At 40.2% G+C, this 13,946-nt stretch overlaps 1 protein-coding gene across 4 annotated transcripts in view; it reads right to left on the bottom strand.

Moving 5' to 3' along the window:
• The window catches only part of agap3 (ArfGAP with GTPase domain, ankyrin repeat and PH domain 3), a 119,922-nt gene that overhangs the window by 22,464 nt on the left and 83,512 nt on the right, over nucleotides 1-13,946 (bottom strand). For all 4 annotated transcript variants that reach the window (XM_031737852.2, XM_039602194.1, XM_031737853.2 and 1 more), the window contains exons 12-13: nucleotides 11,127-11,276; nucleotides 5,042-5,197 (exon numbers count right to left, since the gene is read on the bottom strand). In XM_031737852.2, the coding sequence (XP_031593712.2) occupies nucleotides 5,042-5,197; nucleotides 11,127-11,276 (306 nt within the window). The remainder of the gene's footprint in view (nucleotides 1-5,041; nucleotides 5,198-11,126; nucleotides 11,277-13,946) is intronic.

The following is a 13,946-nucleotide window of genomic DNA, read 5'->3' as shown; positions in this document are numbered from 1 at the left end:
TCCTAATCCCCAGCTGGACTCCAGAGGATATTAACCCTTACTTTACTAAGGTGCAGGACAACAGAATACTGGATTACAGCCGGACTCTCAAAATAAGCAAAACTTTAGCCTACTATCGACTGGCCTGGGTTAGAATTCTGGAGAGAATAAATGTGGTTAAAGACAGTCAAAAGTCCAAAAACCTAATTTGAGAGGAAACAGAGTCCAAAACAGTTTTGATGAACAAATGTTATAAAAGCAGTTAAACATTTTGCAGCAGGCACTTAAATATATTGTGTTACTAGTTGGGTTGGTGCACTGTATGCTAGGCATTCTCATTTAACATCACTGCAAATTGGTTTTGTTTCTTTGTCCAGTTGCTAGCAGGTAAATATGTCATTAATTCCAGATTATTACACTTATCACACTCCTAATCCGCATCCAGTGGTAAGCTTCTTCAGTCCATTTATACCTCTTCCTTAGCCACGGTAAGGATGATCTGAAACGTGCTACGTTGGTATTAAAGCCCATTTAGTTTTCAGTGTTTGCTTATTTAAGTCAGTTTGCGTTCTTCATGTTCATATATAAAGTAAAATGATGCCACTGGGTCGACTGTGGCAGACTGACAACATCAAATTTAGTTTAAATGGTTTTTAAATGTAAGATGACCTACAGTTTTCAACCAAAGTGAAGTTCCCATCAGCATCAGCATTCTGCCCCCGACCTTCAAACTGAGTCAATTCAACCTTTCCAGTAATTTAACAAGGGCGGTTACCATTATAATTCTGAGAGTCCACACTTTTACAAACACAGAATTAATTTCCCAGATTCTCCTTTAACTGCTGATAAAATTACATCGAGTGCTTTCAACCACTTTAAACTCAATCAGCTCAAATTTTAAATGAAACTACTCAAAGATTTAAAGTGATTATCCCGTTTCTACACTTTTTTTTAAATTCAAAAATTCATTTGTGAAACAGAGTACACTGAATCCAATTCTGCTGTCACAAACAAACGCTTTATTCTGAACGCCTCCAATTCAGAAAAAAAGGAAGACGTTATCTTGCGTTTATGACTTCTTATCATATATTATGACTTAATATGTCATATTAACGTAAAATGTTATAAATGGTTTTTAACTATTATCATGTCTGAGTGCTTTAATAATTTTAGATTCAGTAGGTTACACTGAGGGTCTCCTATTTGTTTATGTTTAGATGCAGATTTATATTACATTACATTTACACCTAAAACGTCTTCTTATTCATTTTTTCTGGAATTTTTACGTCTTTTTGTTACTGACAGTTACTTTGATAGAGAATAAAACACAAATTCACATTCAAATTGCATCTATTACTATGATTTCTAATCAGGCATCTAAGCATTTAGTCATAAATATTAGGAGTGTAAGTCACATCAAATCTAAAATTATATTTATAATATGCATCGCTTTTGTGTGAGTGTTTGATTTTGATGCTACAACTAACTTTCAATTGCTCTTGCAAGAGCTATATTCAGCCACTCCTTTTACTTCATCCCCCAGGTTTTTGATCTGTTACAGTTTCTGTTTTTTCTCTGTATTTCGTGAGTAAGCAGATGCACTAAAGTCGCAAAAATTACAAAAACAATGATTCAAATTAAACTCCTACTTAAAGAACAAAAAAGTTGTCAAAATGGCACATTAGTTGATGATCTCAGAGCCTTAATCTTTTCTAAATCTAATGAAAGGCAGATATTATACATCTTAAATTTGACTTACATAAGTTTTAAATTAAAAAAACATTCTAGTGTCTGCAGCACGTTCCCAAAGTCTTCAAAAATGGACGTGCAGTTTGTTGGACTGGATGTCTGCACATCAAACACATTCAGGCCTGTTCTTATTTTCTCTTAATTTCTGCAACTTTAGCAAGAATAAATATCTTCACCTATAAAACTGGAAGCGTCAGCCAGGAAGGTCTCGTCACAGTTTACCTCCGTCCCGAAACCCCCCCGCTCTGCTCACATTGGACAAGCTAAACTCCCCAAAACAATGAGCATTTGATACACTTTCTTTAAAAGAGAAATACATTAATGATGCTCCCTGACAGTCTGCATTAATCAGAGGGGGCTCCCCCTGAACACAACTCTTTATCGGCCATCGATTTTCCAGTGGGTTTATGGCGAGCGACACATCGAGAGAGCTCGTCGCCGGGCGGCTGCTGGGAAACACATTACGGGGCTGTCAGTTGTCTCGCCATGCATCCTGCATCATTCTTTAAGCACATGAGAAGTTCATTACACCGCACAGCTCTGACAGTGCATAGGATATTAGGGACTGTGTCCCTTGTGCCTATTCTTGGTGCAAGTGTAGCGCATTAGACGTAACAGAGAATTTAGACTTTATCCAAATATGGCTTCAAATTGATTGTGGAAACATGGCCTTGCATTCATTTGAAATAAAATCATTTTGAAGCACAATAAAAGCTCAAGTACAAGAGAGTACAACGGATGACTCAAACCCATTTGAAAGTGTGCGCCCATCTGCCGAGTGTTTAGCCTGTAATCTTCATACTAATGAACTTAGTTTTAACATAAGTCTAAATTTCTCTCCACTTTAGCAGTGATTTGGAGAAGCCTCGCTAACTACTGTAGTGCCATATTTGGAAATTATGTTGCAGCAACTGTCTCTCCAGGCTCCCATGTACATCCCACACGTCCCATGTTGACCAAAATGATTTCTCACCTTAAGACGCTCACGCTGTTTTGATTTATGACGCTTCACAACTACTAAAATTCAATTTCAGCCTGCATTGCATGCTTCTGATTTGCCCCGTAAATGAGATAAACTGATAGCAATTTATTCAAGGATCCCACCTCATCTCTCCTCTCTCTCTTTCCTGTTCTTTTAACAGGAGACACAACTCACATCCCAGACTTGGGTGAATCCAATATTTAAGCGATATGTCTGTATTCCAGAGCATTCAGCAGAACAGACAAGCTGATGCTAATAGAAAAGCTTGCAGAGAACAATGAGAGAGACAGAAAACAATGTGCATGTTTGATGATGTGAGAAACATTGAGAATGTGCCTCCTCCTGTCTGATTACTCTTATACTTCGGTCTCTGAAGTAAACCTTGCACCGTGTGGTACACTTATTGCCGAGATATAAAGGGGTTCGATAATACCAGCCATCACTAAGTGAAGACTTTAATGTGACTGTGTAATTCTGTCAGGAGATATACATTAAGATCTAAGTAATGTCAAATAAAACTGAAGGAACGGGGGCCTTGAAAAAAAAAACAAGGATGCTTGATTAGATACACAGCAGCTCATCCCATTTCTTGGAAGCTGGATCGCTGTTTAGAATGTAAATAAAAACAGAATGCAGTGCTTTGGAAATCACTTTAAGGCTATGTATATTGAAAATAGTCTGTTGAAACTGCTACATTTTGATGCTTTTGAAAAGTATATAATCATTTTGAATTTGATCCCAAGTACATGGTTCAAAAAACTTGGGGCATGCGTCATGGAAGACAATCTGCTCACAGATAATTAGGTTAATTTGGAACGTTAGTGAATATACATCTGCAAGAGACGAGACAGAAAGACTTTGTGGGCATATAGTTAAAAAAATTAAGAGCATAAAATACAAGGAATGTGGGGATTTCATCACTATGGTACACAATTTGTAAATTTTTTAGCAAATGGAATTAATGATATAAAAAAAGCTAACCTCAGTGATAGCACTGGAGGCACTGGTAACTTATATATCTGTGAAGGCACCATAATGCTTAATGATAAAGACAGGTTTTAGAGCAGAATGGCTGCTATCCAGACAACAAGACGATGCCACGTGTTAAAACAGCGCGGCAGCCACACTGAAAATATAGTGACCATTATAAAAAAAATTAATAAATGAATTTATTGCAAAAACTATTATTTCAAAAAACAGTAAAAATCTCAATTTCAACATCTCTATTCTGAATTTAACAAATCTTTAAATGACTGCAAATCAATTTCATACAACATCCCAACTTTTTTGGAAACAGCGATGTCTGTTCTGGAGGCTAACCCAGAATATTTTAAGATCGTCAGTGCTTTGCTCACTAGGAGTACCCCTACCGAAGCTGATGTCACCCCACACTACCCCAGCAATAAAAAGGGCACCACTTATCTCATACCACTTATCTATGTGATGCTGATGATGTTCCCTCTATATAACAATGTGGTCAGCAGACCCATTCAGACTTTAAAGAGAAGCTGTCAGAGACCATGATAAAAAAGTATAATGATTATAAATGCTAAGCCCCATTTAGGAGGCGTCAATGCCATTGTTGTTGTTATCCAGCGTATCAATCTTGTTGATTGATCATCCCGTTCTGGTGACATCAGTTTTATGGCCTCTGAAATGCGCCACAGTGTTTTCACAATGCCATCCAATTAGACTAGTCCATTCATCATTGGACTGAAGAATCATTATTAATTGGGTGGAGAGTCGACTGCCACTCCCCTGCTGAGGAGGGCCACATTCGCTATTCACGCAACAGTAAAATAAATGGAGGCTTTGAGGGTGAACTGTGCAGGGGGCCACAGGGAGATACAAAACTACACACCTTTATGTGTATCATAGGCCGCACTTCTTTCATGACGACTACAAGGAGTCATTTTAAATCTGATCACTGAATAGCATATATTTCAATAAAAACTGTAAAAGGATACAAAGAAGTTTGTATAGTTTTTGCCTTTATACATACATGCCTACCAATTAGGGCTTAGTCTACTGTTTAGATCTGTGCAAGTTTATGTGTCTGTGTGTTTGCAGAACAACCAATAACCAAAACTTTGAAGGAGAAAGAATTAGATGGCATATAAATTTGGTGCTATGTGTTAAACAGAAACACAAACTGTATATGTACAATCTCAATTTTTTTTGTGCTTGCTCCACAAAATGAACCCGAGTCTCTATAATAGTAGGTGAGTATTTTGCCAGTCAGGCTCCTGTGCAGCACTTGAAAGATTTATATATTTTTTTCATTCTGCAACTTTTATCATCTAGCTAATGTAGCATTGTAACTTTTCATACCTTCATTGCCTGCGGATAAGCCATCTGGCTTTGTGATGCCTGTGCTCTTTTTCCGTCTGTGTTTCTTGCGGTTTGCGTGTGGCGAGGGAGGTGGCTCAAGTTTAGGACTCGTTGCACTGCCCACACTCGAACCGGTCGGATCACTCATCCCGTTAGCTGGAGAAAAAAAAAAGCACAAAAGGGGAAACAGTTGTTTTTGAACAGTGAAAGAAAAACACACTCTGGATTTTCAGCCTTATCTTTAAGTTTAATTTTCACTATATGATCATCAGCTTGATGATTGTAGTTCTGACTACTAACTGCCATCGAACCTCACCAAACAAATAAAGTGTGACAGGTATGTTTATTAATTTTAGCTAGTTTTAAACCTGATTAAATGCAGCTGTCCCATTGGTGGATCACTCATAGAAATGTGTAGAATAAGCTTCTGTTTTTTTAGACAGAATCAATTCTAGTAAAGATAATATTTCCAAACACTAGAAAAAAAACATGATGATTTATCCGAAAACTGTGAGGATGAACTTTGTTTTAGATTTGACATGTTGGGAAAAAAATTTACATTATGATTTTCTTCTGGAGCTTCTGCAGGCAACGAATACACAGAGTAATGACTTCATGACTACTGAAGGAAAAACTTGACGGAGACGGTGAAGAAAAACAAGGTCATGCAGGATTTCTGTCTTTTGCTATGATGATGCATGATATATTTAGAAAAAGAGATGCAGAATATGGATGAAAAGGGAATGCTGGGTTAAAAAATTTAAAATGACTTCATATGTATCTATAAATGACTTAATTAGAATTTTCCCCTGTAGATCAATATCATCAAGGTGACTTTGTGTGAACAATGTAGACTTAATACTTTGCGGATATACACTTGTCTCAAAACTCTTACATTAGTGGCACAGCAAGCGTTAATGCAACGAGTTACAAAAACAGAGATGGAAGCTAAAAAAATAATAATAATTTGTCCTAAAAAGGGTGAAAAAGTATGTTTGCACCATGTTAATTCCTGTGAAATGACAGCTGAGTGTTTACAATATTGAAAGTATCATGAAAAGTAAATGTAGACTTGTCACAATCCAGTATTGCATCTACAGTAGGAGGAGTTCAAAATGGCTATGAGTGCTCTAAAAGTAACTGTGTAACAACTCCAGCTTTAGATGGTCTGAAAGACAGGTATGGGGCTATCACTGAACAAATGGTTACCTAAGTTGGCCTGCGGCAAAGCTCTTTATATGACTGTCTGAGAGTGACAGGGGGCTAAGAGTCGGCTTTGTTTCTTGTAAGTGATTTTATAAATGTGATATTAACCTGTGCTACCGTTGGGCAAAGGGATAGGAGGGATGGGACGATAGGAGGGGGATGTCAGCTTGCCATCTTTCTGATTTCCTGACATTTGACATCACTTTCCCTTCTTTCCCCCTCCGGATGCCATTATGAATCTGGGAGCGGGGGCCAGGGGCCTGGGGGAAGCAGGGAGGGAGGGCCAGTAGATGGGCCCCATATTGCTCTCATCTTACCACCCTGTGTGGTGCTGGCAGCCTCCTCCATTGTCTCCCATCAAAAGCTCATTGTAGTGTGGCAAACTCCATTCATTTCCCTGTGCACCGTCCCAGCCCCAGGGGTGGAGTGCAGGAGGACAAGGGGCTCAGGGATTATTGCTGTTGTCGTTGCCAGTTGCACATGCTATAATGTGCGGCACTGTGCCATTAGCCAGTGTACAACATTAGGCCTAATTCGGTCATTACCTTTGGGGAGATGGGGCTGTCTTGGAGGAGTAAGATGGGCTCAGCAGGGGACTGAAGATGCCTGAGCGGGGTGGGGGGAGCTCAGAGGATCGGGGATACACTGCTCGAGTGTGGGCAAAATATAGGAAACGACACCTGAGACGAACATCATTACGCCTGCCCTCTAAATTATTCTTGATGAGAGTTAATGTATACAAACCGTAAAGTCATTACTGGGAAAAATTAACAAATTCATTAAAACGATTTCTAATTTGTTTGAAAACAGGAGAAGTGTCTTTAAAGGTAATCTTAATATTTCAGCATAAATAGCAATGTATTGATTATATGCCATCACATTAATAAACATAACATTAGTGCATGGAGCCCATATATTAGGCTCTCTGGTGTTCTGAATGGCAGCGCGCAGCCACACATGTAGCAGCTCCTAGTCGAGGCGTCTGTTTCAATTTCCCTGCTCTCTTACAACAGCCCCCCTGAGACGAGTCATTAGCTGGCTCAGACAGCTGGGGGCACAGGGGTCCTCCAATGTGCCCCCCCCACACCCCCCACCCTCTGTTTCCTCCTCCCTCTCCATACCAGCGTCTGTCCCGCCAGCACAGCTCCGTATGGCGGGTGGAAGACTCGAGCTCCAACCTGCCTCCAAAGTGACAGCCAGCATTTGTTTAATGTCGCTTGAGGTTAAAGGGGAGGGCTGCCCCTCAGGGGGGCCCAACCGTGTCATAAACACCTCTAATTATCAATTTCTGCCCTTAATGTTGTGGAAAATGACCCCGGCCCTGCTCGCTCTGCACCTGAAACATATATATATGTAAAAAGGTATACACCCCCCCCCCCCTTTTGTTTGCATCCACTGGGCTTTAAGAAGTTTGTGATATACAAGTGTAGGAGCAGGACATTTAAAACTACAGCACACATCACTAAGCAACAATAGCGAAGCGTGTGAGATATAATAGTTTTATATAAAGCCCCTGAGTGGTTCTCAGCTCTAAATGATGCATGGCAGGTTAATTAAAATTTGTTAAGTTGACAATTATGAAGTTGAAAGCAAACTGCAAGCGAGGAATTCACCGTGGCATTATTAGCTGGCTGTTAGCGTGTATGAGGGCCATCAGGACCAAGCTGGGTAATGAAGCACACTGGGGACCAGAAGTCTCTTTACCCACTCAGCCAAGATCACCTGGGCAGCAGAGTAGGTACGAGGCTAACCTGTGATTACAGTGTATTGCACTCCCAGCACTGAGATGACAGCTCCAGAACGGAGGCCATGGGTGAGACAGAGGGCGCTGCTAACATCTTTACCAACGCTACGCTCAAAATGAATAAGAATGAAAAATGGTGAGAGAGCGAGCAGCAGGGGGGAGAGGGTGAAGAGAATTGGGGAGGGGGAGTCATTTCATTGTTATTCAAGAGGCTCCGGGTAAGGAGCACTATGATTCCGCCAGGCCCCTTGACATGGCAGCCCTGCCTGTCCTCAATCAAAGCCAACGGCTGCAATTAATGGCAAAAATTAGAAACAATCACCGCCTCCCCCTTATTATCCTCAATTAGAGCGTACTAATCAAGGCCTGATCGCGCTCTGCTGCTCTCTCCAAACTAAATGTCAAACTTCATTACGGCCTGGCGTAGAAATCAAACGCCCCACATGCCATCACCCTCGCATTGGGAGGCCAAGGTGTAAAACACAGTGCCACAGGAAAAGGCTATCTGTGCATTAAGTACCTGTGTGCTGATGTGCAAACTCAGAAGAGGAAAAAAAAACACACTCTTATATAAATAAATTAGCAACGGGGCAAAAATAAATTGGAGCACAAGGGATAAAAAAAGGGAAGCGACGCAAACTTTGCATGGACTAAGATGATGGTAATCAGCAGAGCATTGTCAAAAAATTTATATTTTCATATTCACATGAAAACTGACACGGCTCAGAAGCCCTTCTGCAATTAACAATTATTTCAATTATTACAGGTTAACCTGATAAATACTTCTTAATTAATCAACTCTTTGTTCCATTGAATGTCACATAAGCGTCACTCATTTCTGACAAAACAATTTTATACATTTAACGTAAATAAAATGTGATAAAATATAACTAGAAATATTATTATCAACCAAAAATATATCAGAAAACATGAAAAGATAACCTTTGAATGATGTAAAGTTTTACTTAATCAATTTCACCTGTTTTAAGACCTGGCCCAAGGCATCAGTGACACTGAAATGCAGAAGTCTTTTGACTTTGACTTTCACTCACGCATTGACAAAGACTTAAGTTATTGTCATCAGCCAGCCTATCAACTGACTGTTTGAGCCTCTTGCTTTTAATTCAGGCTCAAAGATTGAGGTGCGTGAAGGAGACCAGGATCTAAACAAGCATCCGGTGCATTAAGAATGGGTGTCTTTATGAATGCAAGCAATAGAAAAATTGGGCCGGGATTTAATCAAAAATCTGCGCTCAATATTCAAGAGATGCTACTACCTCTGCTTCTGCCTTCATTCAATAGGTTTACAAATGAGGACATTCTTTAAATAATATGGAAATGGTTACCTGGCTAAGATGCCTTCATTCTCCAGTGAATCATCAATCTGCTGTTTTTGCATCTCAGAATCACATTTTATGTTAACCTGCAACCTTCACCAAGGATAATGGAGTGATTGGGCATGGTTGGAGTCAATTCACATGGCAAAACATGAGCAGCCGTTACTGCGGAACACCCTCTATTGATTATTGAAGACACATTAGGAAGGAAGATAAGAGAGTTGCGTTTCAATCAAGTTTGTGTTGTGACAGCCCGGCATCACTTTACATTGCAGATCTGCTCCGCTACTTTAATTCACGTCCTTAAACTGTAAGGAGACATTAACGGCAAGATATTCAGCAAAGTTTCTGATGCTGCGTTCAGCGTAAGCCTTTAACTGTCTGCACTGACTATGCACTGATTACAGAGACACTTCTCTTCCTCTAACATAATCTATCATTTGACACATCGCTTCTACTATTATTTTCAGCTCATTTGCCTCATTCAAGCTCATTTGTGGTTACCTTAAAAGTAGCATGAAAATAATTGAAGAAAATAAAATAATGGAGCAAATTGTATCTGATTTAGCTGAAGACTGGATGCTGGTTAATGAGCTATGTTAATATTAAAGGCTTTACAGTTTACCAAACATGAAAATAGGAAATTCTAGCCTCCTTATTTCCAATAGCACAATGTTTAGGAAGTCCTATTTGTTCTCTGCAGTTCGGTCGCCCAACCCGCATTCACAAACATCCCCACAGACACACACACACATTATAATGCAAACACGCTCTGTGGAAAAAAAATCACATACAAACAGCCACTCACAAAAATTCTGCAAGAACACATACAGAATATATATACACACACACACACACACACACAAACACACAAACACACACACACACTCATGCTCATTTATTTGAGGACCCCACGAATCTAAGTAATTCTGCTTTGGGCATGCTGCTGATGGGAGACAGGGGTAGGGGGTGATGGAAGTGCCTGCGTCCAGGCAGAATTGATCGTTTGGCAGCTCCAAATGAGAGACAGGCTTGTCTGCGGAACCACGAGGGCCGTGCAGTTGGACTCCAGCAGCGCTCGTAAAGTGCGCTCTTTAAACTGCCGGGGCCCCTGGGAGCCCATGGGGAGGGGGGGAGCCGCTGCCGTGCTAATGAGAACTACCAGAGTGCAAACATGCATGGAAATGACTGTTATTCTGTTGATGTGCATTTAAGTGCTTTTTTACTGCCAACCACAAAGAGAGGGAAATAACTGGTGATGAATGGTACCCCCGAAAAGCATTCATTTTCCTCTTCGGAAGAAAAGAGAGGAAAACAGAAGGAGGAGGGGGGGGGGGGCAGAGAGTAAGATGGAAGGTAAAGACAGGATGGGATTGGGGGGAGGGGAGGGGGGGTGTTTGGCAGGGGGGGCAGCAGACATGGTGAATATATTTTCTTACTTCACTCAAGTACAGTGACAGGGCGAAATGTGACAAGGAGGCAGCGAGTGGAGATGCATCGATGGCGGAAAGTTAACCTTCACCGTTCCTCTCCTCTGAACATGCTGCTTCTATCAAAGAGCAGCAGCCAAAAAGGTCACAGCGATCACAGCTCTAATCAGCTAATTATGAAAATGAGGCTTGTTTCACCTGCCGAAGAAGCTCGGGAAATGGCAGCTCCATCACACCACAACTCAGGATCAGGTCCCCTTAAGTTTATTTTAATACATTCTGTTCTTTGTGGCAATAATGAATTATATGCGAATTATAAGAACTCGGGAGGCGAGTGAAGGTGTAGAAAGCGTAGGTGGAGGGCTTACGGGCTCCGCTGCTTGTACTGGTGTTGATGGCTTCATTCCACTGGTCGGCGCTGGACACAGAGAAGGAGCGTTGGTGCATGCCATCTTTACTGCCGCCAAACGCCGACCCGCCCGTTTGGAGGGATGTGCTGCTGTTGGAGTGAGAAGCGCCTGGAAAATAAAAATTAAAAAAAAATTAATGCTCGTTTCTTATTTTGCGTACAGCTGTTTGAATTCTTTACTTGCAGGATTGTTTTCTTCAAGCTCAGAGGATAATGATGTAATTGAGTTAACAGTTTTAGGTAGTTTCTACTGCACTGCAACACTGCTGCCACCCTATTTGTGCACATATCTCTGTCAACCAACCCCCCACGCACACACACGCACACACACACACACAAAACCCTTCTCCCTCCGCCTCTGCCTCTAATTAGCCCTTAATTAACAAGATACACTCTGAACGCTAATTATCTCGCCTCATCCCTCTGACTGCCACATCGATCTCCACTGGCGTCAGCAGGCGTTCTCCCCCTAACTTCCAATCAGGCAAGCCACGGACGCCTGGCTCTCTTTACTAATTCATGGGCTAGGCTGAACCATGTGGGATCCTTCCCCCCTGCTCGTGAGTAGCTCCTACAACACGTCCTAACTACTCCGAAAAACTCATCGATATGCTTCCAGTCATGTGAGCGGAATCAGATTAACTGTCGGAGCTGGAAAATACAGCTCCGACAGTTAATCTGATGAATGGGAATCTCTCATGTGACATGAAAATATGTTCTAAAAAATAAATAATAAATAAAAGTAACGGAGAGTAAGTGCTACTTAAAAGTAGCGTGGGTGTCTAAAAAACAAGATCCTTTTCACAGTGTTTTTGCCATAAAAAAAACCCCACACACACATGCTGCACGACATTGTAAAAACAATTCAGTTTAATAAGGCCAATAGATATCGCACTGGCACTTACAAGGTTAAAACATCAGAGGTTTTGTTATGGAAATCAACACAATTCTCTGATTTTCTCGACAAAGCTTCCTCATCTTACAGGTAACACACATCAAGGCCCTTTATTTAATAATTACAAGAGAATATCAGTTTCTGATTGAGGTGACAATAACAGAAAATATAGTGTGTGGCTCGTGTGTAAAGTAAACTAAGCGGCACGGGTGCTTGTTAGGATAATATGTCCTACTCATTATCTAGAGTAATAAGTGTATCAAATTCACATAATCATGTCTAATTAGTATCAGTAATTATCTTGTTGGGCCCAGGAATATTAATCTTCAGGTCCCAGAGGGGAGGGAGCAGAATCGCAGCAAGAATGGGAGAGAGAGCGAGGGAATCATGCTGAGGAGCACCGACTAAATTAGCATGCTGAAATCAGAGCGGAGGAGGAGGAGGAGGGGGAGGAGGAGGGGAGGGGGAGAGGCTTGGAGTAGGAGAATTGAAAAGAAAATGTGAAACTTTGTTTTCCAAAAACGTGACGCATGAATGATATATATATATATTTTTAAAGCTCTGACTTCTATACATTTGCTCTTGGTAAGTGTTTTTTTTTTTTTTTATGTGATTTGGACAACAGTGCACCGCTGCATGTTATTTCCCAGAGCCGACGTTAGTGTTACTGTTTAAAGTTAGAGGCATTCGTAACAGAAAATCCATTTTTCCACTATTCAAAATGTGTTTTAATTCACAGAGTGCAAAGTTTGACTCTGTGATACCTTAAAATAGAGAGGAGAGGGGGGCAAAAGAGGATTAGATAACTCCAAGGCAACTTCGATTGATATTTAAAATTCAACAATCATGTCTAATTGTCAAATTGGATGCTAATGATTAATGAATTATACATGGCTGTATCCATTAGTCCCCAGAGACCACTCCTGCATAAAGGGGAGGATAATGTAATTACAGTGGAGAAATAATCAGCTTGTGGCATTAAAAGAACACTGTACTCAAAGCTCCAGCCAGGCCCGACTCCTTTACATTTTATAGATTTAACAGTGGCACCACGGTGGACTGACAATGACGAAACATTATGACTCAAACTGAGATTCAAGGGATTAATACTCAATTGGAAATCTCTCACACGGATTTTGGTGTCACAGACAATACAAAATATTAGTAATTAATGATTATTGACAATATAACTGGATTTATTTAGAATTGTGAATGAACCAAAACCCCAGTTTGAGGCCTCATTCTGTCCAGTCTCTGTTTAAGTCTCTATGAAAAACCATTCCAGCCATTTATGTTGACATTACATGAAATATAAACAGTAGTGTAAATAAGCAAACCTACATGAACAAAGACATTTACTGCTTAGTTCTAAATATTAGACTACTGGGATGTTACATTTTTTGCCCAGCTCTATTTGTTTGACAGCTTTACTCATTAAGCTTACAATAATAGCATTTCTATAGATTAAACCACCCTTCTGCACAGTCATTAAAAATTGTTAAAAAAGCTACAATAATAAAAAAAATACTGTGCTATGTATCATAATGATCTACTTATATTATTACATTATAATTTAACTTGTAATGGGGCATTATTATACTGGAATATTGCTATCTGTTAGACTATAATTCTTTTACCATTGATATTAAAGAAATATCACCAAAAAACAAAAAAAATTGCTACTTTTCTTCAACATGTTCTGACACTGATTCTCTTATAAAGAAAGCATGCCAAACATTTAACTTTTGTTCATTTCCTGCTTAAACTCTTCACAGAAAAAAACCCACTGTGGACTTTATTGTCATGTGTAAAAAGAGATAACAAAAGCCATATAGTTTCTACTGCAGGCGATCCAAGGCTCGGGTGTTAAGTACAGGCGATGGA

The sequence above is a fragment of the Oreochromis aureus genome, linkage group 18 (assembly GCF_013358895.1).
Source record: "Oreochromis aureus strain Israel breed Guangdong linkage group 18, ZZ_aureus, whole genome shotgun sequence".
NCBI classification, from domain to species: Eukaryota; Metazoa; Chordata; class Actinopteri; order Cichliformes; family Cichlidae; genus Oreochromis; species Oreochromis aureus.
The sequence above is the reverse complement of the archived record's forward strand: the minus strand, read 5'-3'. Positions and strand labels throughout refer to the sequence as shown.